Below are 24,601 nucleotides of genomic sequence, written 5' to 3'. Positions count from 1 at the left end.
CCCCTAGGCTGATGATGAGCAGGGTGATAACTCTCGCGTTGCTAGGCAGCAGGAGCAGGCCATGGTGCCGCAGCTTCCAGGAAGCCATGCAATCTGGAAAGCGAACAACTGGGACTTCACAGTGGACTGTGCTGATGAAGGCTCACATTTGGTAGGCTAGACATATTAAATATATATATATATATATATATATATATATATATATATATATATATATATATATATATATATATTTGTTTCAAATGCTGCAACCAGCGGTGAGTTTATCGGGACGTACGTGGTCGGAAGTCAAGGGCACTTGCACACGTTCTCCATGGCTCTGAGCACTTCTTTGACCATCCTCGTAGCTGTCGGCAGATTCAGCCAACAACTCTTAGGATTTTTCCTCCGAGGAGTGTGTGCTCTGATGCCTGATCAGAGATGAGCTCCGACTATAGGCCTTGTCGCATTTGCTACATTCATACGGCTTCTCGGAGGAATGACTTCTCTGATGGCGAATAAGATCTGAGCCGCTACTGAACGCCTTCCCACATTCAGTACACTCGTAGGGCTTCTCCCCAGTGTGACTTCTTTCGTGCAGGATGAGGGATATGCGCTGGGTGAAGGACTTCTTACACGTTCTGCAGGCATAAGGCTTCTCTCCCGTGTGGATTCTCTCATGCTGCGCAAGGTGAGCGCCCTGGCTGAAGGCTTTCCCACACTGCTCACACTCGTAAGGTCTGTCTTCGCTGTGAATCCTCTTGTGTCGGGTCAGAGATATTCGGTGGCTGAACGCTTTGCCACACTCCTCGCACTGATAGGGCTTTTCCCCGGTGTGAATCCTTCGGTGTTCAAGAAGAAACGACTGGCGGCCAAAGACCTTACTACACTTGTCGCACTTGAAAGGTTTCTCTTCTGAATGGATGTTCAGGTGCACTTTAAGGTTTTTAATCCCGCAAAACATCTTTCCGCACTCCTTGCACGCGATGAGTTTCTTTTTCCTCTTATGAACTTTCTGGTGTTGAATGAGGGCTGAAAGCCGATAGCAGACTTTCTCACACTTATTGCACTCATACCGCTTCTCCCCATTATGAGTTCGTAGGTGCAGGATCAGGGTCGAAAGCCGTCCAAAGTCTTTCCGGCATTTATCACATTTGTAGGGTTTCCCGGAAGCGTGACTCCTCTGGTGAAGCATCAACGGCGGGACCCTACTAAAGGACTTCCCACACTTCCTACACATGAAAGGATTTTCCAGGCAGCGAGTTCTCCGCCCGGGACTCTGAATTAAGACCTTCCTGCTTTCATGAATTTTCTTTCCAATACAGATCCTTCTATGTGCAAGGGCTTGTCCCTTTTTGCAGCCTCTCCCGTGTTTGTTGTATTTTTGTATTTTGTCTCTAGTGTGAACTCTCTTATGAAGTAAAAAGGACGACACCCGCCTGAAGGCTTTCCCACATTTCCTGCAGTGGTGAATGCTCTCAACAATGTGATTATTAGGGTGTACACTGAGCTGCGGGCATGGATCTGAGGCCTTCCCATTGTTAAAATATCCGTTTCCACTATGAATTCTCCTGTGTATCGTAAGAGTCAATTTTTTATTAAAGATTTCCCCACATTTATCGCATTCGTAGCTTTTATTCTGACTGTGAACTCTCCCATGAAGAATGAGGGAGAAGATCTGCCTGAAAACTTGTCCGCAATGACTGCACGCGTAAGACCTCTCTCCAGTGTGAAAGTCTTGATGAAGTTTAAGGGATAAGCTTCGAGAAAAGGTTTTCTCACAACGATTACACTTTAAAGACTTCTTGCCTGAATGTCCTTTCTTGGGTTTTCTTGGGAATGAATTTTTGTTAGGTTTTGCTTTCCCTGTGGGATCCTTTGGTTGTGAAGACACTGCTTTCGTACAGATGCTTTGCCCAGGTTTGTTACATTGATTTGGTGGTAGCTTCTTGGTCTCACACTTAGAGCCCAATTCTGGAAGACACCAAGAAGTTAGAGTTGGTTTTCCTGTGCTGAAGAAATGAAGCTTGTATAATTAAAAAAGGGAGTCATTAAAATTAGTGATTATAATAACTCATGTTACGAAGAACAATTTATCTTTACTATAGTCCCATTACTATACTAAGGTCTTACGATAATTAGTTTGGGTTTTTTGTTTGTTTGTTTGTTTGGTTGGTTGGTTTTGGTTTTCCGAGACAAGGTTTCTCTGTGTAGCCTTGGCCGTCCTGGACTCACTTTGTAGGCCAGGCTGGCCTCGAACTCACAGCAATCCACCTGCCTCTGCCTCCTGAGCGCTGGGATTAAAGGCGTGCGCCACCATCGCCCGGCTGCCATAATTAGTTTTAATCATCAGTGTGACAAAATCCAGGAAGAGAGGGCGTCTCTGAGAATATCTTAATTACCTTAATCCACTGCGGGTGGCACCATTCCATTGGCTTGGGGTTCCATAGTGAATAAAAAGGAGCAAGCAAGCTGAGCAGTGCATGCATTAATTCACTCCTCTGCTCTTAACTGTGGATAAAGTGGGTTGCTTCAAGTTCCTGCAGCCTTAACTTTCCCTCAGTGATGGAGTGTAACCTGGAATTGTGAACCAATAAACCCTTTCTCCTTTATATTGCTTTTTTTTTTTTTTCTGGGTGTTTAATCACAGCAACAGGAAATGAAAGCAGGACATGGCTTTCCAGAAATATTAGTTAATGGAATTCAGGAACGTTGGGAATTTGGAAGTGAATAAATCAAGTGTTTGTGTATGCAATATATTTCATACCACATTTCGTACATTTAACTCCATGGACTGTTGATTGGTTAAATGCATTTTACTATATGAGGTATTCATAAAAGGGAATATCTATCTGGAAATATTAAGTGGTTACTTGAAGACTAAAGGTGAAAATAGAAACTAAGTATAAATGAATAAGAAAGATATTACCCATGTGATGAAAATCATCTAAAACTGGATTATGTTGACATCAAACTTAGAAATTAATGGAAAAATGGATTATACTTAAAAAATAAGTTAGCTTTCCTTCTTTCCTCCTCCTCCTCCTCTTCCTGCTCTTTTTTCCTCCTCCATTTTTTTTTCCATGACATGGTTTCTCTGTGTAGCCCTGATTGTCCTGAAACTCGTTCTGTAGACCAGGCTGGCCTCGAACTCAGAGATCCACTTGCCTCTGCCTCTCGAGTGCTGGGATTAAAGGCATGCGCCGTCGTTGCTCAGATGGATTATACTTTTAAACTGAGCGATTACCTCTATAAAGCTATAAATCCTAAAAGCATGTTCTTGACTATCAAATCTTAAAAACCACAAATATATGAACAATCAGGACTGAGTGAACATTTCAGACTATGATAACTTTAAACTTAGAATGGGGGGGGGGGAACTCCAAGGAAACAACGTAACATATTAAGCTAAAAGGTCAAACTGGAGTAGGACACATTGGTCCAAAATGGCTCAAAATAATTACTTTGTGCCAGTAATTCGGTGGTGTTATGTCGGTAACCCCAGTACTCAGGAGGCAGAGGCCAGAAGATTCTGAATTCAGAGTCAGCTCAGGACACTTGCTGAGTTGCAAGTCAACATAACAAGGCACTGTCTCAAAAAAAACATTTTTTTTAAAGTACCTTTAAAAGAATTATTTTCCAAATAATAAAGTACTTACATAGCACAATGACTATAGACCTTAGTTTTTTTTTTTTGGGGGGGGGGCACAATCAACAGAGTAAATGATTTATAACTGTGCTGTCCAACACAGTAGCAACTCGTCATATGTACTGCCTGGGTACCTAAAATGTGGCTGGTATGATGTGGGCTATGCTACGTGAGTATAAAATAAATATACACCAAATTGTGAATGGTGGGCTGTAGCCAATCAGAGCATGGCAAGCAGGGCTCTAGCAGGAGGCCTTCCCTCATTGCTTCTCCCTCGTAAACCATTAGATTACATTCCTAAAGCTAGCCACCAAGGTCCATTCCCTTATTTGGCCACTTATGTTGGGAACACGCAAAAGAGACTTATTCTAAGGACTGCCATTTTGTTTTCTGACTCCATTTAATCACAGGAAAAAAATAAATAAATTCAAGGTCCAAGGCCCTAGGGGAGCTGGGGGATTTCCCAACAGCTGGATAGCTTCTGTTGTAAGGGAACAGGTGCCTGTGCCCACCCATCCCAGGAACCATCTTGCTGACAGAGTCAACTAAGTTCATGTTCCCAGGCTCAGGCACCTACTCTTATCCCATCTGATGGAAACTCCCTTGCTCAACCCCTATGTCAAAATATGATTGGACAATGCTACAGCCCACCAAGCTCCCCCTTGCTTTATGGTTTCATTCTTTTTTTTTTTTTTTTTAAGATTTATTTATTTATAATACGTTCTGCCTGCATGTTAGCCTACACGCCAGTAGAGGGCACCAGATCTCAGTATAGGTGGTTGTGAGGCACCATGTGGTTGCTGGGAATTGAACTCAGGACCTTTGGAAGAGCAGACAGGGCTCTTAACCACTGAGCCATCTCTCCAGTCCATGGTTTCATCCTCTAAATATACTGTATAACATCCCTTCAGGGGTCGCAGTTCAGAGTCTGTTCTGCGGCCCTGATCCACCAGTCACAGCCTGAGTACAATAAATTCTTGTCACCTACACTGACCTGGTGTTTGAACTATATTGGATTAAAGGGAGCCCCACAAGGTTGACTAGCAAGCCCAGCAATCAAAAGGCTCCTTTTGGCTACATTAATTAACGTGCCCAATAAAAATTAAACACCTCATCCTAACATGTGGTTTCCCCTTGCACCTTTATAAACCACCATTTGGTCTATGAGCCACATCTGTCTCCTCTCTATTCAGAGGCCGTCCTTTGTCCCTCCAGGGCAAATAAACCTTCCCCTTTTTTTTTCTTGTTCCTCTTCCCTTCTCCCTCATCCTCTGTGTCCTGTCTTGTCTCTTATTCCCTGCCCTTTGTGCCTCTGGATCAAGTAAGTCTCCCTTGTGCTGAGAACTTGACCTTGGTGTGTCCTGTGCCAACATGCAGAGCATCTCTTTATAAAAACACTGATTACATTCAATAGTATTTGGGTCATACCAGATTAACAAAAATATTAGAGAAGCCCTATGTGGGTGACGGTAATAACATAAGTACTATAATTGTTATAAGCAATACAAATCTTAATTGCTGACTATCTCTCCAGGCCCCACATGCTCTTTAAATTGGATACAATTGGGTTGACCAGATGGCTCACTTTTTTTTTTTTGAAGTATTTGCCATCAAACTTGTCTTGTATTTGATCTCTAGGACCAACAGGGTAGAAGAAGAGCAAACTTCAAGTTGTCCTCTCATCTACAAATAATGCACCGTGGTACATGCACACACATGCTCATGCACATGCGTGCGTGCACACACACAACAACACAGTGTTAAAAATGTCAATTAAATGGATACAGTGGCTACCTGATAGGATTCTTCTGAGAAGCACAAATTTTCTGGTCCATACTGTCTCCTCTATTTGCAACTCTGGTGTTCTAACACCTGAGAACTGAAGCTTTGATTGGTTATTGATGTTGAGTCATTAAGAACAAAAAGAACCAGGAAACCCAAAGTATCTTCACTTAACTAATTTTTAGAAGATTTGACTATCTCAATTGTTAACTTGATACCATCTAAAATCACCCGAGAGACAGGCTACTGGGCATGTTTGTGGAGGATTATCTTTTTTTTTTTGTGGAGGATTATCTTAATTAGGATAAACTTTCCCACTGTGGGTGTTGCATAGCACTTTCCTCTAGGGTTAAAATCTTCCATCTTGGAGGGAAGCTCATTAAGAGGTAGGATGTTGCCGGGCGATGGTGGCGCACGCCTTTAATCCCAGCACTCGGGAGGCAGAGGCAGGCGGATCGCTGTGAGTTCGAGGCCAGCCTGGTCTACAAAGTGAGTCCAGGATGGCCAAGGCTACACAGAGAAACCCTGTCTCGAAAAACCAAAAGAAAAAAAAAAAGAAAAAAAAAAAAAAAAAAAAGAAAAAAAAAGGAGGTGGGGAAAAAAAAAAACTAGTATGTTATAAAAGGGAAGCTCATTAAGATAGAGGGTGTTAAAAGTACATGAAATATTCAATCATGCAAGTAAACTCATTAAGACACAGGATATCCTAAGGAGAGATAAAAATCGTTTTATCCTGTAGAGAGAGGCTTGTTAATAAGTTCAGGAAGTGAACATCAAAGTCTTCGGAAAGTTCCCGAAATTGACTAGATATATCAGGATTCTCCCTCCCTGAGCATATATAAAGCAATAAAGTTTTCTGAAAGGCATTCTCAATCAAAAAAAAAAAAAAAGGAGGCGCACACTACCTAAGCTGCCTACAACAGCCATGATACTCTCCAACCTGTCAGGCTGCTTGCAAGTTGTACAGTATGCTCCAGTTTTATAACTTTCGTGAGCTGTCTGCCATGCTGTTGTGTAACACAGCCCCTGAGTCAGGGCCCCTGAGATTGAAACATTCCATCCCACTGGGAAGCTCCTTGGGCAGGCTGATAAGTATCAGGAAGTCCCTGAAACTGACCAGATTCACTAGTGTCTCCCCCTCACCCAACCAGAGTAAATAATAAAAGCTGAGGGTCCCTCTCAGACAAAGGAAGGTAAGTTCTAAAGAAGACTCGGTGGAGAATGTTCTGTCCATGGGCTAGATCTGGGTAGGGGTTCGAAGTTTACTGCACGTATTGTCCTTGGCTGGTGCCATAGTTTGAGCAGGACTCCTGGGCCCAGATCTGGCTATCATAATGTTCTACTTGTAGGTTTCTAGGACCCTCTGGATCCTTCTATTTCCCCATTCTCCCATGCTTCTCTCATCTAGAGTCCCAATAGGATGCCCTCCCCTCTGTCCCACTTTCCGGATAAGTGAAGACATTCATGGGACATGCCCCTTGGGCTAGTGTCCAGATATAAGTGAGTATATACCATTTGACTCTTTCTGCTTCTGGGTGAACTCACTCATTATGATCATTTCTAGTTCAATCCATATGTCCACAAATTTCGGAAATTCCTTGATTTTAACAGCTGAGTAGTATTCCATAGTGTAAATGTACCACAGTTTCTTTATCCATTCTTCTACTGAGGGACACTTAGGCTGTTTCCAGGTTCTGGCTTCGAACCGCTACCCAGATCTACCCAATGGACAGGACATTCTTCACAGTTGAGTGGAGAGTGGGGTCTGACTTTCACATGAACTCTGCTGCCTCATATTTGACCACGTCCTCTGGATAGGGAGGCCTGGTGGCACTCAGAGGAAGGATAGCAGGTTACCAAGAAGAGACTTGATACCCTATGAGCATATACAGGGGGAGGAGGTCTCCCTCAGTCACAGTCATAGGGGAGGGGAGTAAGGGGAAAATGGGAGGGAGGGAAGAATGTGAGGATACAAGGGATGGGATAACAAGTGAGATGTAATATGAATAAATTAATAAAATAAAAAAAAAAAGAAGACTCAGAAAACCAAACCAGCTGCCTGGAAGAAACAGAGACCAGGTGAGCTGCCTGGAAGAGGTTTAGTCCAGTGTCACTACAATAGGACACATGTGGGTTGTCTGCAGGATATGTGTGGTATGCTCTAGGTTTCCGGTTCATGTGAACCCTCACCCCAGCTGGGGTGGGCCTTGGTGATGCAGCTGTCTTTGAGTCATTTCTGCTTCTCTAAGTAGCTCAAATAAAACTCATTGGTTTGTCAAGTTGGCTGTCATTGGTTCCGTCTGGGCTGAGTAGATATTTGTCTACCTTGAAGGGGCTCTAGCCAGCTCACAAGCATGGCTCTGGGAGGTCTTGTCCTTCTCCCCCATTCCCTCTGCCTTGTTAAGAAACCATTAGATTACATTCTTTTTATTTATTTATTTTTTTAAGAATTATTTATTACATATACAGTGTTCTGCCTGTACACCAGAAGAGGGCACCAGATCTCATTATAGATGATTGTGAGCCTCTATGTGGTTGCTGGGAATTGAACTCAGGACCTCTGGAAGAGCAGACAGGTGGTCTTAACCACTGAGCCATCTCTCCAGCCCTAGATTACCACCTTCTTCTTCTTCTTCTTCTTCTTCTTCTTCTTCTTCTTCTTCTTCTTCTTCTTCTTCTTCTTCTTCTTCTTCTTCTTCTCCTTCTTCTTCTTCTTCTTCTTCTTCTTCTTCTTCTTCTTCTTCTTCTTCTCCTTCTTCTTCTTCTTCAGATTTATTCATTACATATACAGTGTACTGCCTGGATGTGTGCCTGCACACCAGAGGAGGGCACCTTGATCTCATTAGAGATGGTTGTGAGCCACCATGTGGTTGCTGGGAATTGAACTCAGGACCTCTAGAAGAGCAGACGGGTGGTCTTAACCGCTGAGCCATCTCTCCAGCCCTAGATTATATTCTCAAAGCTAGCCATCAAGGTCTATTTGCTTATTTTGTTGGGAACAAGCAAAAGAAACTTGTTCTAAGTAGTGCCATTTTGTTTTTAGACTCCGTTTAATCATAGGGAAAAAAACAAGTTTAAGGGCCCAGGCCCTAGGAAAGCTGGGGACTTCCCAAGAGCTGAACAGCTTCTGTTATAAGGAGACAGTTGTCTGAGCCCAGATGTCTCAGGGACAACTCCATCTTGCTGGCTGGGTCAACTAAGTTCATGTTCCCAGGCCCAGGAACCAACTCCTGTCCTCCCTTGTTGAAACCTTATGTCAAAATATGATTGGACGGTGCTACAGCCCACCCCGATTCCCCTTGCTTTATGGTTTCATCCTGTAAATATGCTGTACAATGTCCCTTCAGGGTTGTGGTTAAGCTCCCCAGTCTGTTCTGTAGCTGATTGATCAGTAGTGGCTTGATTACAATACATTTTTGCCGTCCGCATTGACCTGGTGTTTGAGTTATATCGGATCTAAGCGGACTCCCTAACAATTTGGACACTTCCTCCTTCCTAGGCTGAATATCAAGGTCCAGCTATCAAAGTATTGAAGTACAGAAATCAAAAGCTCCCGTTGGCTCACCTAATTAGCATAACCAATAAAAACTAAACACCTCATCCTAACCCAGGGTTTCCCCTTTTATCCTTATTTATTTTATTTTATTTTATTTAGGTTTTTCGAGACAGGGTTTCTCTGTGTAACACTCCTGGCTGTCCTGGACTCACTTTTGTAGACCAGGCTGGCCTCGAACTCACAGCGATCCGCCTGCCTCTACCTCCCGAGTGCTGGGATTAAAGGCGTGGGCCACCACACCCGGCTCCCTTTTACCTTTATAGATTTTCACTTTCCTGTGGGCCACCTCTGTCTCCTCTCTATCCAGAGACTGTCCTTTGTCCCTAACCACCACGAGGACAAATACCCCTGTCCCTCTCCTCTCATTGTCTATCTCCTGTCTTTGTGTCTTATTCCCTGCCCTCTGTGTCCCTCTGGGCAAATAAATCTTGTTTGTGCTGAGAACTTGGGGCTTAAGGGGTCCTGAGCTGATACCAATCTCTTATACACCTCTCCCAAGAATAGCGCAGGATAACAGTGGGTGACACTACTCCACAGCTAAGGTCCTGGGCTACATAAAAAGAACGCGAGATGTTCACAGGCATCCGTGAATTCTTGATAGTCACGTCTGCCTCATGCTGTTGTGACTTCATCGTGATGAACTTAACATCATAATTGTGAACTATAGGTTCACGCATTCGAATGCATAGTCACCTATAGATTCACACATTGGAATGCATAGTCACCAGCTAACGAAACAGTTTGGGAACAGGGGGTGTGGCCTTTTTGGAGTGAGTGTGTGACTGGGGGCAGGCTTTGAGATTCCCAAAGAACACACCAGGCCCAGGCCCAGTCTCTGTCTCTGTCTGTCTATCTGTCTGTCTCTCTCCACCTGCAGACAAGGATGTAAATCTCTCAGCTACTGCTCCAGTTTGCCGTGTCTGTTTGCTTTCTGCCATCATAACCACATAAGTAAACCCCAATTAAATGCTTTCTTTTATGAGTTGCCTTGTTCATGGTGCCTTGTAGTAAGAGCTTTGATTTATTTTTTAAAAACCCAGCTATGTTATGTGAATATGTATTTTATTTTAATCTCAGGTGCGGGATAAGAGGCTGCTTCACGGCAGGTGATTACAGTTTGCCTTGTGCACTAGCAGGGGCGTAGTCTTCGACAGGCTGCACACAGTTTAACTCTGTGGATGCTGAAGAGGTATAAATGGGGGAGCCCCGAGCGGATGTGTGGTGGCTGCTGCTGCCCCCACTGCTGCTGCTGGCTCATCCTTCTGCTGTGTTTGCTGTTGTGTGTGGTATTGATGCTGGATTGCTGGTTCGCTGGGCTGCTGGAGATTCTGACAACAAAGTTTAGACTTGCCTCAAGGAACTCTACGTCCCTGATCGGCAGGAAGTAGTCTATCGAAGTCTATGGCCCTCGCCCCCTAACCTTCTTTCTCTTCTACCTAGTGTTGTGGGGTTGGAAGGAATTAAGAGTGGAAACAGGGTTGGAAGAAAGGTAGAGATGTAAGAACTCAGTAAAATAGCTAAAAAGATGTGCCAACGGCGTCTCTCTACAGCCACAGAAGAGTGACTAATACACCTTAAGTTGACTTGGTCAGAATATTTTAGCACAATGGACAGAAAGGTAATTAAGACAGAAGACTAGGACTGGAGAGATGGCTCAGAGGTTAAGAGTACTCACTGCTCTTCCAAAGGTCATGAGTTCAATTCCCAGCAACCACATGTTGGCTCACAACCATCTATAACGAGATCTGTATACATAATAAGTAAATAAGTCTTTAAAAAAAATAAAATCTTAAAAAAAAAAAAAAAAAAAAGACAGAAGACTAGCCATACATGTTTTGTCCTTAACAGGACGTGTTTGGCTTTGGAGTACCAACCCAGCCCTTGCGAGAAGTACTAAACAATATACAGTCTAGAACCACTTTACCTTTCTCATGTCTGGACAGTATGAACTATGAATCCCATGATGCTCCATGAACGCTAGGGGGAAAAGTTCCTGCAACTGTTCAGTTATCTCATTGTTGCAAGATACTCCATCCCATTGTGATCCCTGAGATTGGGAACTGTATTTAAAAAAAAAAAAAACCTGTCTTTTGTTTGGCGTGGTTGAGCCCTAACACACACACATTTAATCCAAGAGCTTCCAGTACACGGGATTTAATAAAGTGGACCCTAGGTCAAGAGGCAGAGCAAGAAACCAGCTAACAGGGATTAAAGAATAGGAGGGACAGGGCTGGAGAGATGGTGCAGGGGTTAAGAGCACTGACTGCTTGTCCAGAGGTCCTGAGTTCAATTCCCAGCAACCACACAGTGGCTCACAACCATCTATAGTGAGATCTGGTGCCCTCTTCTGTCTGGTGCTCTCTTCTGTCACAGTCACGCATGCAAATAAAGTGCTTATATATGTAAATAAATAAATCTTAAATTAAAAAAAAAAAAGAATAGGAGGGAGTTTGAGTTGAAGGGTATTTAAAACAGCTTGTAGAAGCAGAAGGCGCTTTTAGCTCTTTAGCGTTTGAGCTCTTCAGCTCTTTGGCCTTTTGCTTTTTGGCCCTTTCCTCCCGGGTTGTCAGCTGAGCTAGTGAGATTTTGGGCCTTTTCCATCGGGACATGAGCTAAGTAGGATGGTCAGCTGGGGTGCTTTCTCTGCCTCTCCGAGCTAGCAGGTTTTTGGTTTTGTTTTGTTTTTTTTTAGAACGTTTGGGATTTTCATTTAAAACAACATCTGGTAACAACTATCATAATTATTATTAGGAGAAATAACAAAACATTCTGGTAAAACGAGGAATTAAAGGAAGCAACAGAAAATTTCACCGTGAAGCAACAAGATCAGATGAACAAGAAGAAATCTGGCTCCCTGAGGCTCACAGAATACCACGGAGAAGGAGGTAGAAAGAACGTTACAAGTCAGGATGTAGGGGCTGGAGAGATGGCTCAGTGGTTAAGAGCACTGGTTCCTCTTCCAAAGGACCCGGGTTCAATTCCTAGTACCCACATGGCACCTCCCAACTGTCTGTAACTCCAGCTCCAGGGAACATGACACCCTTACACCAATGCACACGGAATAAAACGAAATAAATTTATTTTTAAAAAGAGCCAGGATGGAAAGGAGTGTGGTCATTATATACTCATGAACTGAGTACAGTTATGGTCACTTATCCAAGATCAAGCCAACAAGATCAGTCAGTGTTCTATCAGGCGACACTAAAAAGGACACAGTGGTTTACGACAAACAAAACAAACAAGTGGAAGAGGGGCATGTAGGGAGTGTTATTTGGAAGGCTGAGTTGCATGTAGATTCTTAAAGGGACCTGAATTCAGCACAAGACACCCAAGACCATGTTCTCAGCACAAAGGAGATTTATTGGCTCAGAGGGACAAAGGGCAGGGAGGCAAACACAGGATACAGAGGACGAGGGCGAAGGGCAGGGGGACAAGGGAGAGCAGGAAGGAGTGTTTGTCCCCGAGGGATAGAGAGCAAACGGGTGTGGCCCATAGGCAAATGGCAGCCCATCCAGGTAAAAAAGGGGGAAACCCCATGTTAGGATGAGGTGTTTCGTTTTGACTGGCCGTGTTAACTAGGTGAGCCAAAAGGGGCTCTTGATTTAATACTTTGATAGTGGAACCTTGGTAGTCAGCCTCAGGAAGAGGAAGTGGCCAAATAAGGGAACAGACCGTGGTGGCTAGCTTTAGGAATGTAATTGAAGGGTTTTTAGCAAGGCAGACTGAATGAGAGGGCAGGGCCTGGCAGAGCTCGGGCTGGCTGGAGTCCCTTCACATAAATATAATACATACAAGTATAAAAACCTCAAAGAATACATAAAAGATTTTTTTTTTTTAAATTGGGGGCTGGAGAGATGGCTCAGTAGTTAGGAGTGCATACTGCTGCAGAGGACCCAAGTTCAGGGCCAGCACACACACTGGGTAGTTTACAACCAACCACCTAGCTGTAGATGTAGGTGAATCTGATTTCTCTGGCCTCTGCTGGCACCTAAACTTTATATATGTGTGTGTGTGTGTGTGTGTGTGTGTGTGTGTGTGTGTGTGTGTGTATGTGTATATGTGTATATATATATTTAAAATAAGTAAATAAAAAAATAAAACTCTTAAAATTTTCTGAGATTTATCCTAGAATCCTTCCTGGTTCTAATCCCATTGGTTTTCCTTTACCTGTTTTTCAAGCTTTGGGGATTTTTTTTTTTTTTTTTAATCTATATATGTGTCCGTGTGTGGGTATGTTCAGAAGCCCAGGTCATTGAGAGGCTAGATAATGGTGTTGAATCTCCTTGGAGCTGGAGTTACGGTTGCCCACTCCTCTACAAGAACAGCAGTACCCATAACCATTGAGCCATCTTTATAGACACTTCCTTATTTTTCCCTTTGCACCTTTGTTTACTGAGGATCCCTCCTTCTCTTCTTCTTTTTTTAAAAGATTTATTCATTTATTATGTATACAGTGCTCTGCCTGCATGTACACCTGCATGCAGGCCAGAAGAGGGCATCAGATCACTTTTTTTTTTTTTTTTTTGGTTTTTTGAGACAGGGTTTCTCTGTGTAGCCTTGGCTGTCCTGGACTCCCTTTTTAGACCAGGCTGGCCTCGAACTCAGGTCGATCCACCTGTCTCTGCTTCCCGAGTGCTGGGATTAAAGGCGTGCACCACCATGCCCGGCTCAGATCACATTTTAGATGGTAGTGAGCCACCATGTGGTTGCTGGGAATTGAACTCAGGACCTCTGGAGGAGCAGCCAGTTCTGAGCCATCCCTGCAGCCCCGAACCCTCCTTTTCCTCTGTTGAATGCTAACACATCCCTTCAGTTCATCACGCTGTTTCCGAGAAGGGAGTCTAAACTACGGCACACGCTAAAGCTAATCCCAGTGATGTCACACAGGCCTGGAGACCCGAGTTATGCCCCCGGAATCTACATAAACGTGGAAGGAAAGAACCATTCCTTCAGAGTTGTTCTCTGACCTTCACACATACACTGTGGCGCACACATGCCCGCGCACATAGAACATACCATACATACAAATAAATATTTTAAAACATTTCAAAGCAAACTAAAATTAAATAGGACATACTCAAAATTTTAGAAGGCAGATGAGGCGGGTGTGGTGGCGCACACCTTCAATCCCAGCACTCCGGAGGCAGAGGCAGGTGGACTGCTGTGAGTTCGAGGCCAGCCTGGTCTACAAACTGACCCCAGGATAGCCAAGGTTACACAGAGAAACCCTGTCTCAAAAAACAAAAACAAAACAAACAAAAACAAAAACAAAAGGAAGGCAGATGAATGTCTACACACAAGTGAAAATATAAGACAGGGTCAAACCAATAGATTTCAACCCTATGCAAATGCCTGTAAGATGGTTCAACCAATAAAGGCTCTTACTTCTATGTCTGATGACCTTAGCTTGACTTCTGGGGCCCACCTGTTAGAAGGAGAGACAATTCCATACATTGGCATCTGATGTCCACAAGGCATCCATCCATGCACGTATCCACCAACTGACCCTCATGGGCGACACACAGAGGAAAGGCAGAAAACAGAACCTTGGGATGGAGATACGGCTCAGCGGATAAAACACTTGCCATATAATCTTTTTTTTGGGGGGGGGGTGGTTTCTGAGACAGGGTCTCTCTGTGTAGCCTTGGCTGTCCTGGACTCACTTTGTAGACCAGGCTGGCCTCGAACTCACAGCGATCCGCCTGCCTCTGCCTCCCGAGTGCTGGGATTAAAGGCGTGCGCCACCACTGCCCGGCCTGCCATACAATCTTAAGAGCCAGGATTTGGATTCCTGGAGCCCAAGTAAATGACAGGTGGCCTGTCAGTAATTCTAGCCTCAAGTTTGAAGACTAGGGCAGCTGGGGACTAGCAAGATGTGGAGGTCAGCAGGGCTGAGATTAGCATCTTTATACTGTTCCCTCACCCTTCCCTTTACAGTGTACTCTATGAGAGGACAACATCAATGAACTTGAACGTGGGCCACCACCAGATGCTGTATCTGCATTTCCAACTCCTAGGACTGCGTAAGATGCATTTCTGCTGTTTACCAACAGCCCAGTGTATGTACTGCTTTGGCATCTTTCTCAGCTTGAATGGTAAGACTTAGGCCTTGGTTCTCGGTCACTCACCAGGGCCCCGGCGCCGTCTCGATGGCTCTGTCACACACGGTACCTTCCCTTTCTCCAACAAGGTGATGATATTTGGCCTCCGGGAGACAAGACCTGCACATGGGACAAATATGGGAATTGATCACTGCGTGGGGACACCGCAGAAATCAGAGCCAAGCTTTGTGTCAATAAAATGTGGGTTTATCATCACAGTGGGGATACACAGAATGTGAGGGGCAGCTGCAGAATGGTGGTAGTGGGGGGTAGGGATGATGGTAGACATGGTGATTTATTCTTTTTTTTTTTTTTGGAGGGTGGGGGGGGAGGTTGATACAGGGTTTCACTGTGTAGCCCTGGCTATCCTGGAACTCGCTCTGTAGACCAGGCTAGCCTTGAACTCAGAAATCTGCCTTGCTTCAACCTCCTAAGCACTGGGATCAAAGGTATGTGCCACCAATGCCCTGAGGATATGGTTAGTTCTTAAAAGAAAAAAAAAAAAAGTAGATTCATGATTCCTGGCACCACCAACCCCCCTCCTAAAACCTTTAACCTCCAAAGTGGTGTCTCCCATATGCTAATGGGATAGCAGGTACACCCAGGCTCCTGAGGACCAGCCAGAGAAATCAACAGTGATTAGAGAGCTTCAGCCTCCATCCCATCCCTTAACTTCATAAGAGAACTAGTAAGATGCCGGGGGTATTTTCAGTCGAATTAATTATAACGAAGCCTTTATAAGCCCCAAAGGGAGGGTGCAGAGAACATGGTGGGTGCTGCACACGTGGGGAGTAGCACTTTCAGAGAGGGTATGGAGACTCTCCCTCCACTCTTTCCCCGGAATCCCTGGTACACCTCTTCATCTGCAGCGATGTACAGCATTCCTTACACTGAACTAGTAAGTGCAAGCACAAACCTGAGGCTATCAAGCCTAGAAGGGGCGTGGTTTGGGGGACCCCCCGCCCCGCACCCTACAGTTAGCTGGAAACTCCAGAAGCGTGAATTTATGAGTGTCTGAGATAGGAATAGTCTTGTGACACCGGGCCCTTAATCTGAGGACCTGACACTGACCCAGGCAGGTAGTGTCAGAATTGTGACTTAAGCCTGATACTCAAGTAAGAACTGCTTGGTGTTGGGGTAACCTCTTTCCTCTGTTGTCAGGCTATTCTGGGTTGGATAAGGGCGAGGGTTGGTTTTTAATTTTTTTTAATATAGAGAAGATGAAAACTAAGTTGTTACATACAAGGTGTTGTTTATCTAACTCTATAAAATAAATTATGTGCTTCTGGGACAAGGTCTTAACGATATCAACTTTCAGCTTTAAATCACCGTCACTCTATGATCCTCTAGTATGTTGGGCCTCCATTCAAGGTTCTGCGGCCAAAAAAATTACACGTATTAAGTAAAAAGCAAGTCATGTATACATTACTATATGTCAAAAACTGTAACTGTGGCTGGGTGTGGTGGGCGCATGCCTTTAATCCCAGCACGCGGCAGGCGGATCGCTGTGAGTTCGAGGCCAGTCTGGTCTACAAAGCGAGTCCAGGACAGACAAGGCTAACACTGAGAGACCTTGTCTTGAAAAACTAAAAACAAAACAAACAAACAAAAAAACCCGAACAACAACAACAAAACTATAATTGTTACACACACACAGACACACTACCACAACAACAACAACAACTTGGACCCACTGAGGATTTACAAAGTCAAACAATTTGACTTCACACGGCCTTAAGCTCTACAATCTAAATGTGCCCTTTGCCAGTTTTGCCAGTTAGGGTTCTATTTCAGTCTCCAGGTTTCTTTCAAACCCCTTCCACCTTGTTCACAGAACCAGCCTCATATAAGCAAACCAGGTAGCACATGCCCCCTCCTTTTTCAGAAATCTGAATTCTAGCTTTGGGGTGTGGGGTCTGGGGTGGTGTGGGGTCTGGGGTGGAGGCTCTTCCTCTTAGTCCCGAAAAAGCCATCAAACTTTTCCCTTCCTCCCCACAGTATTTGAGAAGGTAGCTGCAACCCTGTCACCATCTCTGTGTTAAATCAGTGTCTATGTTCACCTTTTAACACCTTATAGTACATTCTTTCAAAACAACAATTAAAAAAAAAAAAAAAAAAAAAAAAAAAAACCTACGGCGAGGTGGCGGTGGTGCCACGCCTTTAATCCCAGCACTTGGGAGGCAGAGGCAGGTGGATCTCACTCCATGAGTTCAAGGCCAGCCTGGTCTACAGAGCGAGTTCCAGGACAGCCAGAGCTGTTACACAGAGAAACCCTGTTTCAAAAAAAAAACCAAAGGGAAAAAAAAAAAACCAAAAAGAAAAAGAAAGAAAGAAAAAAAGAAAACAACAACAACAAACCAAACAAACTACACATGGCAGGGGTGGGATGGGAAATGGGAGGTGATTCAGAGGTTAAGAGCAATGGCTGCTCTTGCAGAAGGCCTGGGTTTGGTCCCAAGCATCCACAGAGTGACTCACAGTTACAGGGGATCTGACACTCCATTCTGGCTTTCATATGCACCAGGAATACACGCGGTGCACATGCACACATGCAGGCAAAACACCCATACACAAAAAATATTTACATCATAAAAAGCAGTTTCCACCTGACCCACCAATTCCATTTATAAATATATACCCAAGAGAAATAAAACCTATATCCCCAAAACCTGTTCATGAATGCTCACAGCAGCAATTCACTAAAAGTAGAATGACACAAACACCCACTGGTTAATGACAAATAAAAGAGGTGAAGTCTAGCCATACAATGTAATCATTCAATAATAAATCAGAATAAAGTACTGACATGTGCTGCAATGGAGGTGAACCTCAAAACATTATACCAAGTGAGATAAGGCCATATATGGCTCAGATTAGCAAATCCAAAGAGGCAGAACAAGGGATACACACACATGGGAAATGAATTGTTCTTGACCACAGGGTTTCTTTGGAGAGTAATGAAAATGTTCCAAAATTGATTGACCACCACGGTACCATGGTAACTGATGTCTAACTCTGTGACTCCAGTAAAGAAAGAAAAAAAAAAAAAACCAACCAACCGTGGAATTTAGAAACAGACACAAACACAACACACACACACACACACACACACACACACACACACACACACACATACATGCCAGGAATGGTGGCCATGCCTTTAATTCCAGCACTCGGGAGGCAGAGGCAGGCAGATCGCTATGAGTTCGAGGCCAGCCTGGTCTACAAAGCAAGTCCAGGACAGCCAAGGCTACACAGAGAAACTCTGTACCAAAAAATTAAACACAAACACACACACACACACACACACACACACCACACAACCCTGTTTTAAAAAGTGCACACAACTTAAGAGACTTATGTTTTCCTGATAGACCCTTACTAGACCCTTACTGATATATGCCCTTTACAAGTTGGTTCTGGATTGCTGCACACCCCCTCACACACGACACCCCCTCACACAAGACACCTTACCCAGTGACACCAGATTGTGATAATTCTCCAACATGACATCTTCGTATAAATCCTTCTGACTGGGACTCAGCCACTCCCATTCCTCCTGAGAAAAGTAGATGGCTAAGTCCCCAAAAGTCACTGGTGCCTGAAATTTAAAAAAAAAAAAAAAAAAAAAATTACAAGTCTATTCAATCATGAGCTTCAAAAGTTCTTTCTTCATGGCTGGAGGAAACGGTGACTATGGGAGACGTATCCTGACAGGGGTTCTGAGACCAAAAGAGTGGAGTTGCCGGGCATAGTAGCGCATGCCTTTAATCCCAGCACTCGGGAGGCAGAGGCAGGCGGATCGCTGTGAGTTTGAGGGCAGCCTGGTCTACAAAGTGAGTACAGGCCAGGGCTACACAGAGAGACCCTGTTTCAAAAAACCAAAAAAAAAAAAAAAGAAAAAAGAAAAAAAGAGTGGAGTTATTAAATAAATTTATTAGCATGTAACATAATAATGAAATAATATAATAATAAAACTATTATTAAAGATCATGCTGCATTAAAAAAAAATAGATCGCCTTTAATCCCAGCACTCGGGAGGCAGAGGCAGGTGGATCACTGTGAGTTCGAGGCCAGTCTGGTCTACAAAGTGAGTCTAGGACAGCCAAGGCTACAAAAACAAGCAAAAAAGATCAATTTGGACTTGCTGGTTTTTATAGTCAAGGCATTTTTCTCTAGGTACGTAACTATACGGGTTCACTCTGTACTCAGCTGTAGTAGTGGTAAGACACTGCTAAGAAGGTCATAGTAATACTACAAATGAGGAAACTAAGAACTAGAATTGTGGGCTGGAGAGATGGCTCAGCGGTTAAGAGCACTGTCTGCTCTTCCAGGGGCCCCAAGTTCAATTCCCAGCAACCACATAGTGACTCACAATCATCTTCACTGGGTTCTGATGCTGTCTTCTGGCCTGCAGGTGTACATGCAGATAGAGCACTCATATGTAAAATAAATAAATCTTAAAAACAAAAGAAGAACTAGAGTGGTGATGTGAATTAATTGCAGTTCCCACAATTCCTAAACAATGGAGCTGGGACTCAATAGTGCAGTCTGGCTCCTTCCAAATTAAAAAGATGTTCTTTAATCAGGTTATTGATGGTTTATCACAACATAGGAAGATTTTGTGTGTGTGTGTGTGTGTGTGTGTGTGTGTGTGTGTGTGTGTGTGTTGGGGGTGTGTGTACATGCTCGTTTGGGTGTGTACATGTGTACGGGTGCACATATGCTAATGCACCTGGAGGGCAGAGGTCGACAATCAGCAAATTCCTCAACCGCTCTCCACCTCGTTTTTTTCCTTTAATTATATTATTCTTATACATATACTTTTATATTATTACATACATATATTCAATAGATTACCTATGGCAAGAAGAACCATGACACAATCAGGAATTATATAAATGTTACATTCTTAGTGTTTTGGCTATGTGTATTCGACAGCCCTGAAGAAAACATCTTTCCTATCTTGGTGCATCTAAATTTCTGAATGTAAATCAATCTCCATCACATACTGTCATTATCACCAACAGCTCAAGGCCCTAAGATCAACCATCAATCAGTGGGACCTTATGAAACTCGACCTTATTTTTTGAGACAGCGTCTCTCCCTGAATCTGGAGCTCACCGATTCTGACAGACTGGTCAGACAGTGATCTCTCAAGGGGGCCTCCCTCTTGACCTCCCCAGCAGTGGGGTTATAGATGGATATTATAGAACCTGGCCTTTTTTTACTGCCTTTTTTGTTTGTTTGTCTTTTTGAGACAGGATTTCTCTGTGTAGCCTTGACTGTCCTAGACTCCCTTTGTAGACCAGGCTGGCCTCGAACTCACAGAGATCCGCCTGCCTCTGCCTCTCAAGTGCTGGGATTAAAGGCGTGCGCCACCACAGCACCTGGCTTTCTAAAATGGGGATCCTAACTTGATCCTCCTGCTCGAATGACAAGCACTTAACCACCATCTTCCTCAGCTCCGGGAAAATGTAACTTATATAGAGTACCTAGTCTTGCTCCGGGTTGCTTGACCTTTGGTGTTGCTACCGTGAAAACGGGGGAGCACATGTTCAGAATGAGAATTAAGCCCGTTAGTAACAAACAGACCTGGAAGGGGACCTAAGCCCCTTAATGAAAATATAGTCAATCAACCATTTGATTTTGATCATGGAAAAACCTAAGCTGAGGACTCGGCTAAACCATCTTGTGGTTGAACCCTGACCAAGTCAGGAAAAAAAAAAAAAAAAAAACAGGGAATGTATGTTGATTTAGTAACTGGGGCAACAAGACAGAACAAACACATGTAACTGGGTGAGATGTATTTTGTTAGTTTGAAACAGGACCTCGTGTATCCAAGGCTGGCCTGGAACACCCTATACAGCCAACGATGATGACTTTAAAGTCTCCATCTTCGGGTCTCTATCTCATGCGTGCTGAGGTCATAGGCATGTTCCACCCTATGCAGTTTATGGGGTACTGGGGACTGAACTCAGGGTTCAATTTACTTTAATTAATTAATTAATTAATTAATTAAGATATTTAGTTAGTTAGTTAGTTTTTTTGTTTTTCAAGATAGGGTTTCTGTGTAGCCTTAGCTGTCCTGGACTTGCTTTGTAGACCAGGCTGGCCTTGAACTCACAGCGATCCGCCTGCCTCTGCTTCCCGAGTGCTGGGATTAAAGGCATGCGCCACCACGCCCCCAGCTCAGGGTTCAATCTTAAGCAAGCAGTGAGTGTACTAACTGAGCAACATTCCCAGACTAAAAAAAAAAAAAAAAAAAAAAAAGTATTTCTTATGAGAAACTGCTCATCTGCTTGACTGTTCAGCACCCATCTCCAGAGGAGAAGCAGAGGTTAGCTATAAGGCTGGTGCACCTCACTTTACCATTTTCCTTTCTTTTCTTTTTTTATTTTTAAAGATTTATTTATTTATTATGTATACAATGCTCTGCCTGCATGTACACCTTCAGGCCAGAAGAGGGCACCAGACCTCATTATAGAGGGTTGTGAGCCACCATGTGGTTGCTGGGACTTGAACTCAGGTCCTTTGGAAGAGCAGACAGTGCTCTTAACCTCTGCGCCATCTCTCCAGCACTCACTTTTCCATTTTCTTTTGAAGATTTATTTATTGTTTATACAGTAGTCTGCCCACACGTGTGTCTGCCCACCACAAGAAGGCACCAGATCTCATTACAGGTGTTGTGAGCCACTGCGTGGTTGCTGGGAATCGAACTTGGGACCCTCGGAAGAACAGATGGTGCTCTTAACCTCTGAGCCATCTTTCCAGCCCTCACTTTTCCATTTTCAAATCATACTCCTCCTCCTTGTACTGTAGCCAGGCAAACCTCTTCAAGTGAGTATGGGTTTTACAAGGAAGAGCAAAGTGATGCGACTGGATTGACCTGGCACACACCTGACCTCTTTGGCTGAGTGGGACCCACTTGGGTACCCATCCCCAAGAGAAAGAGACTACAGGATTCTCATATTCTTTCTGGGGAAGGCATCTCTGAGTGCTGCAGTGTCCCTGCTGATGCTAAATGGACCGTGAATGGTCATGTGAAGACTGGGAAGGACGGAAAACGGAGAACACCAGGTGTCACGTCAGTCTTCTTATAGGCAGGAAGTCCCCAGAAGGAAAATGGACGGGGCCCACATCTTATATTCCAGGTTGGGGTGGGGATGGGGTGTGTCACCACTTACCTTGGATCTTGATTTCCCCCGTGCTACAGGCATCCTTTCTCCCGCCTATGATGGTCCACATTCAGAGGCTGAGGCAGATTACTGGCAGAAAAGAGAGACCGCCTTTGGAGTGGTCCTGAGGTCCCCAGTCCCCAATCATCACCTCTCCACAGGCCAAGGCACTGGAACAAGTCCCCTCTCCCCACCCACTTAGGGTCAGGAAGGGGCAAGGAAGGAGTCACACAACACTGTCTGTTCCTAGGATCACAGTAGCCTCCTGGTCAGGTGCCCATCCCTCTGACAGGTGGGTGACTCAGGTGCCAGGCAATTGTTGGGGGTTGGTCTGATGTATTTCGATGCTAATTAATAAAAAGCCATCACACCTGGGCAGGGCAAATGAGATAAGTGTGGCTAAGGCTTCCAGGCTTGGGGAGACAGAGTGGATCTTAGGAAGAAGAGAGACTGTAGGAGAAGAGAGGAGAAGAAGGTCTCGCCATCATGGGTTAGATGGAAGAGAAGCACATGGCCAGCATGGATGGAGGATTCGGCCCACATGAAGAACATTAGCAAGTAGATGGTATTATGGATGTGAGGTAGCTTGATAGAAATTATTAGAAGCAGATGGCATGGGATTGTATGAGAAGTAGTTTACAAGATTGATATCTGCCCTGTGCTGGGCAGGCATGGGTTTGATGTGTAAATAGATTTAAGAAGGCTGTGTGCTGGGGCTGAAGAGATGGCTCAGAGGTTAAGAGTCCTGTCTGCTCTTCCGAAGGTCCTGAGTTCAATACCCAGCAACCACATGATGGCTCACAACCACCTGTAATGAGATCTGGTGTCTTCTTGTGGTGAGCAGGCACATGTGTGGGCAGAATACAGTATAAATAATAAATAAATCTTAAAAAAAAAAAAGAAGGCTGTGTGCAGCCGGGATGGGGGTGATTGGGGGAGGAGGGTAGTGGTGGTGTGGGTGGGGCTGCGTGGGTGTGGCACACACCTTTAATCCCAGCCAGGGCTACACAGAGAAACCCTGTCTCAAAAACAAAACAACAACAAAAAACCCAAACCCCCAATCCCCCTCTCCCACACACAAAGAAGGCTGTGTGCTAAGGCAGGGTGAGGTCAGGAAGGCTGGTGGAACTAGATCAGGAAGACGGTGAGCAGATTCTGTGATTGAGATAAACTGGGGGGAAAAGTGAGAGAAACTGAGCAGGACTGAGACTAATCAGTCTTCCAACTTAACAAAATTTGGTGGTGGTTACGTGGCACAATAAACTGCTTTGGTGGCTGTGGAGAAAGCAAGTGGTGTAGTTGAGTCATTAGGTAGCTATTAAACACTTGAGTAAAATACGAACAGCAAGGACCAAGAAAACCTCTTTACCCTAGTGTCTACAAGAGTCTCCATTATGAATTTAAGAAGCACTGCCCGAGGCAGGGGATAGGGGTGGGGTGGGGTATGGGGGGTATTGAGGGATTGGGGCACACGCCTTTAACCCCAGCATTCCAAGGCAGAGGCAGGCGGATCTCTGTGAGTTCGAGGCCAGCCTGGTCTACAAAAGTGAGTCCAGGACAGCCATGGTGACGCGGAGAAACCCTGTCTTCAACAAAACAAAACAAAAACTACCCAGCTGAAGTTAGTGATTCTTTTTTTGTTTTGTTTTGTTTTGATGTGGTTTTGGTTTTGGTTTTTGGGTAGAGGTGGTGAGTGAGCCATGTGGGCCTAGAAGAATTGGGTGGGGTTGGGGTGGTCAGAGAAGACAGAAAGGGGTAAAGAGAGAGAGAGAGAGAAAAAGAGACTGCCAGACTGCCGGGAACAGAGGCTAGGACTTTTATTAGCCTCACACACTAGTCCCACCTGGTGACAGCAGGAGGTCATGACGTAAGCAATTGCTAAGGTGCCTGAGGCCAGGGCAGCAGAATCACCGGTGCTAGCAACAGGGATGTTGGCTAGCCCAGGATGGAGAAGCTTGTCTGATTAGTTTCTCTCACCTTTTCCCCTGGTTAGGTTAAGCACTCAAAAGGTTAGTAAGTACTGAGTTCAAATAAAGTTTTGAAACCATCAAATCAGGGGCAATTTGTTACAGCAGCGATATTACCCAGTATTCTTTCCTCTAGGTCATAGACCAAAAAAAAAAAAAAAAAAAAAAAAAAAAAGGCTGCTTCTTCTGTGTCAGTGACCAATGCTGGAAAACACAGGCTGGGATGAAATGAAGTGGCTGTGTTGACAATGGCAGAGGCTACCCAACAAGGTCACTCCAAAAAGGCTCTGTGACACACTTGCCATGCCTCTGGTGTTTGTTTGTCTGTTTGCTTGTTGACAGAGTCTCACTGTGTAGCCCTGTCCTGGAATTCTATTTGTAGACCAAGC

The 24,601-nt window shown here is 44.4% G+C and overlaps 1 protein-coding gene across 1 annotated transcript; it reads right to left on the bottom strand.

Moving 5' to 3' along the window:
- Positions 1 to 344: 344 nt before the first annotated feature.
- Positions 345 to 22,302, bottom strand: Znf667 (zinc finger protein 667). Its single transcript, XM_051162360.1, has 4 exons — positions 22,255 to 22,302; positions 18,542 to 18,668; positions 15,095 to 15,187; positions 345 to 1,953 (listed from the first exon to the last, which is right to left on the bottom strand). Exons 1-4 carry the CDS (start codon positions 22,285 to 22,287, stop codon positions 374 to 376), a joined length of 1,833 nt encoding a protein of 610 aa, XP_051018317.1. The 5' UTR covers positions 22,288 to 22,302; the 3' UTR covers positions 345 to 373.
- Positions 22,303 to 24,601: the final 2,299 nt, after the last annotated feature.

This window comes from Acomys russatus, chromosome 19 (genome assembly GCF_903995435.1).
Source record: "Acomys russatus chromosome 19, mAcoRus1.1, whole genome shotgun sequence".
In the NCBI taxonomy this organism is placed as follows: domain Eukaryota; kingdom Metazoa; phylum Chordata; class Mammalia; order Rodentia; family Muridae; genus Acomys; species Acomys russatus.
This window is presented reverse-complemented; position numbering and strand designations above follow the sequence as displayed.

Bases quoted from the DNA above. Each gene is read 5' to 3' on its own strand.
- Znf667 (XM_051162360.1), bottom strand. From the start codon at position 22,287: ATGCCTGTAGCACGGGGGAAATCAAGATCCAAG. The intron at 15,188-18,541 runs GTAAGGTGTCTT...TCCCATGTGCAG, and splicing joins TCACAATCTGGTGTCACTGG to GTCTTGTCTCCCGGAGGCCA. The intron at 1,954-15,094 runs GTGAGTGACCGA...GGTGTCTTCCAG, and splicing joins GAGACGGCGCCGGGGCCCTG to AATTGGGCTCTAAGTGTGAG.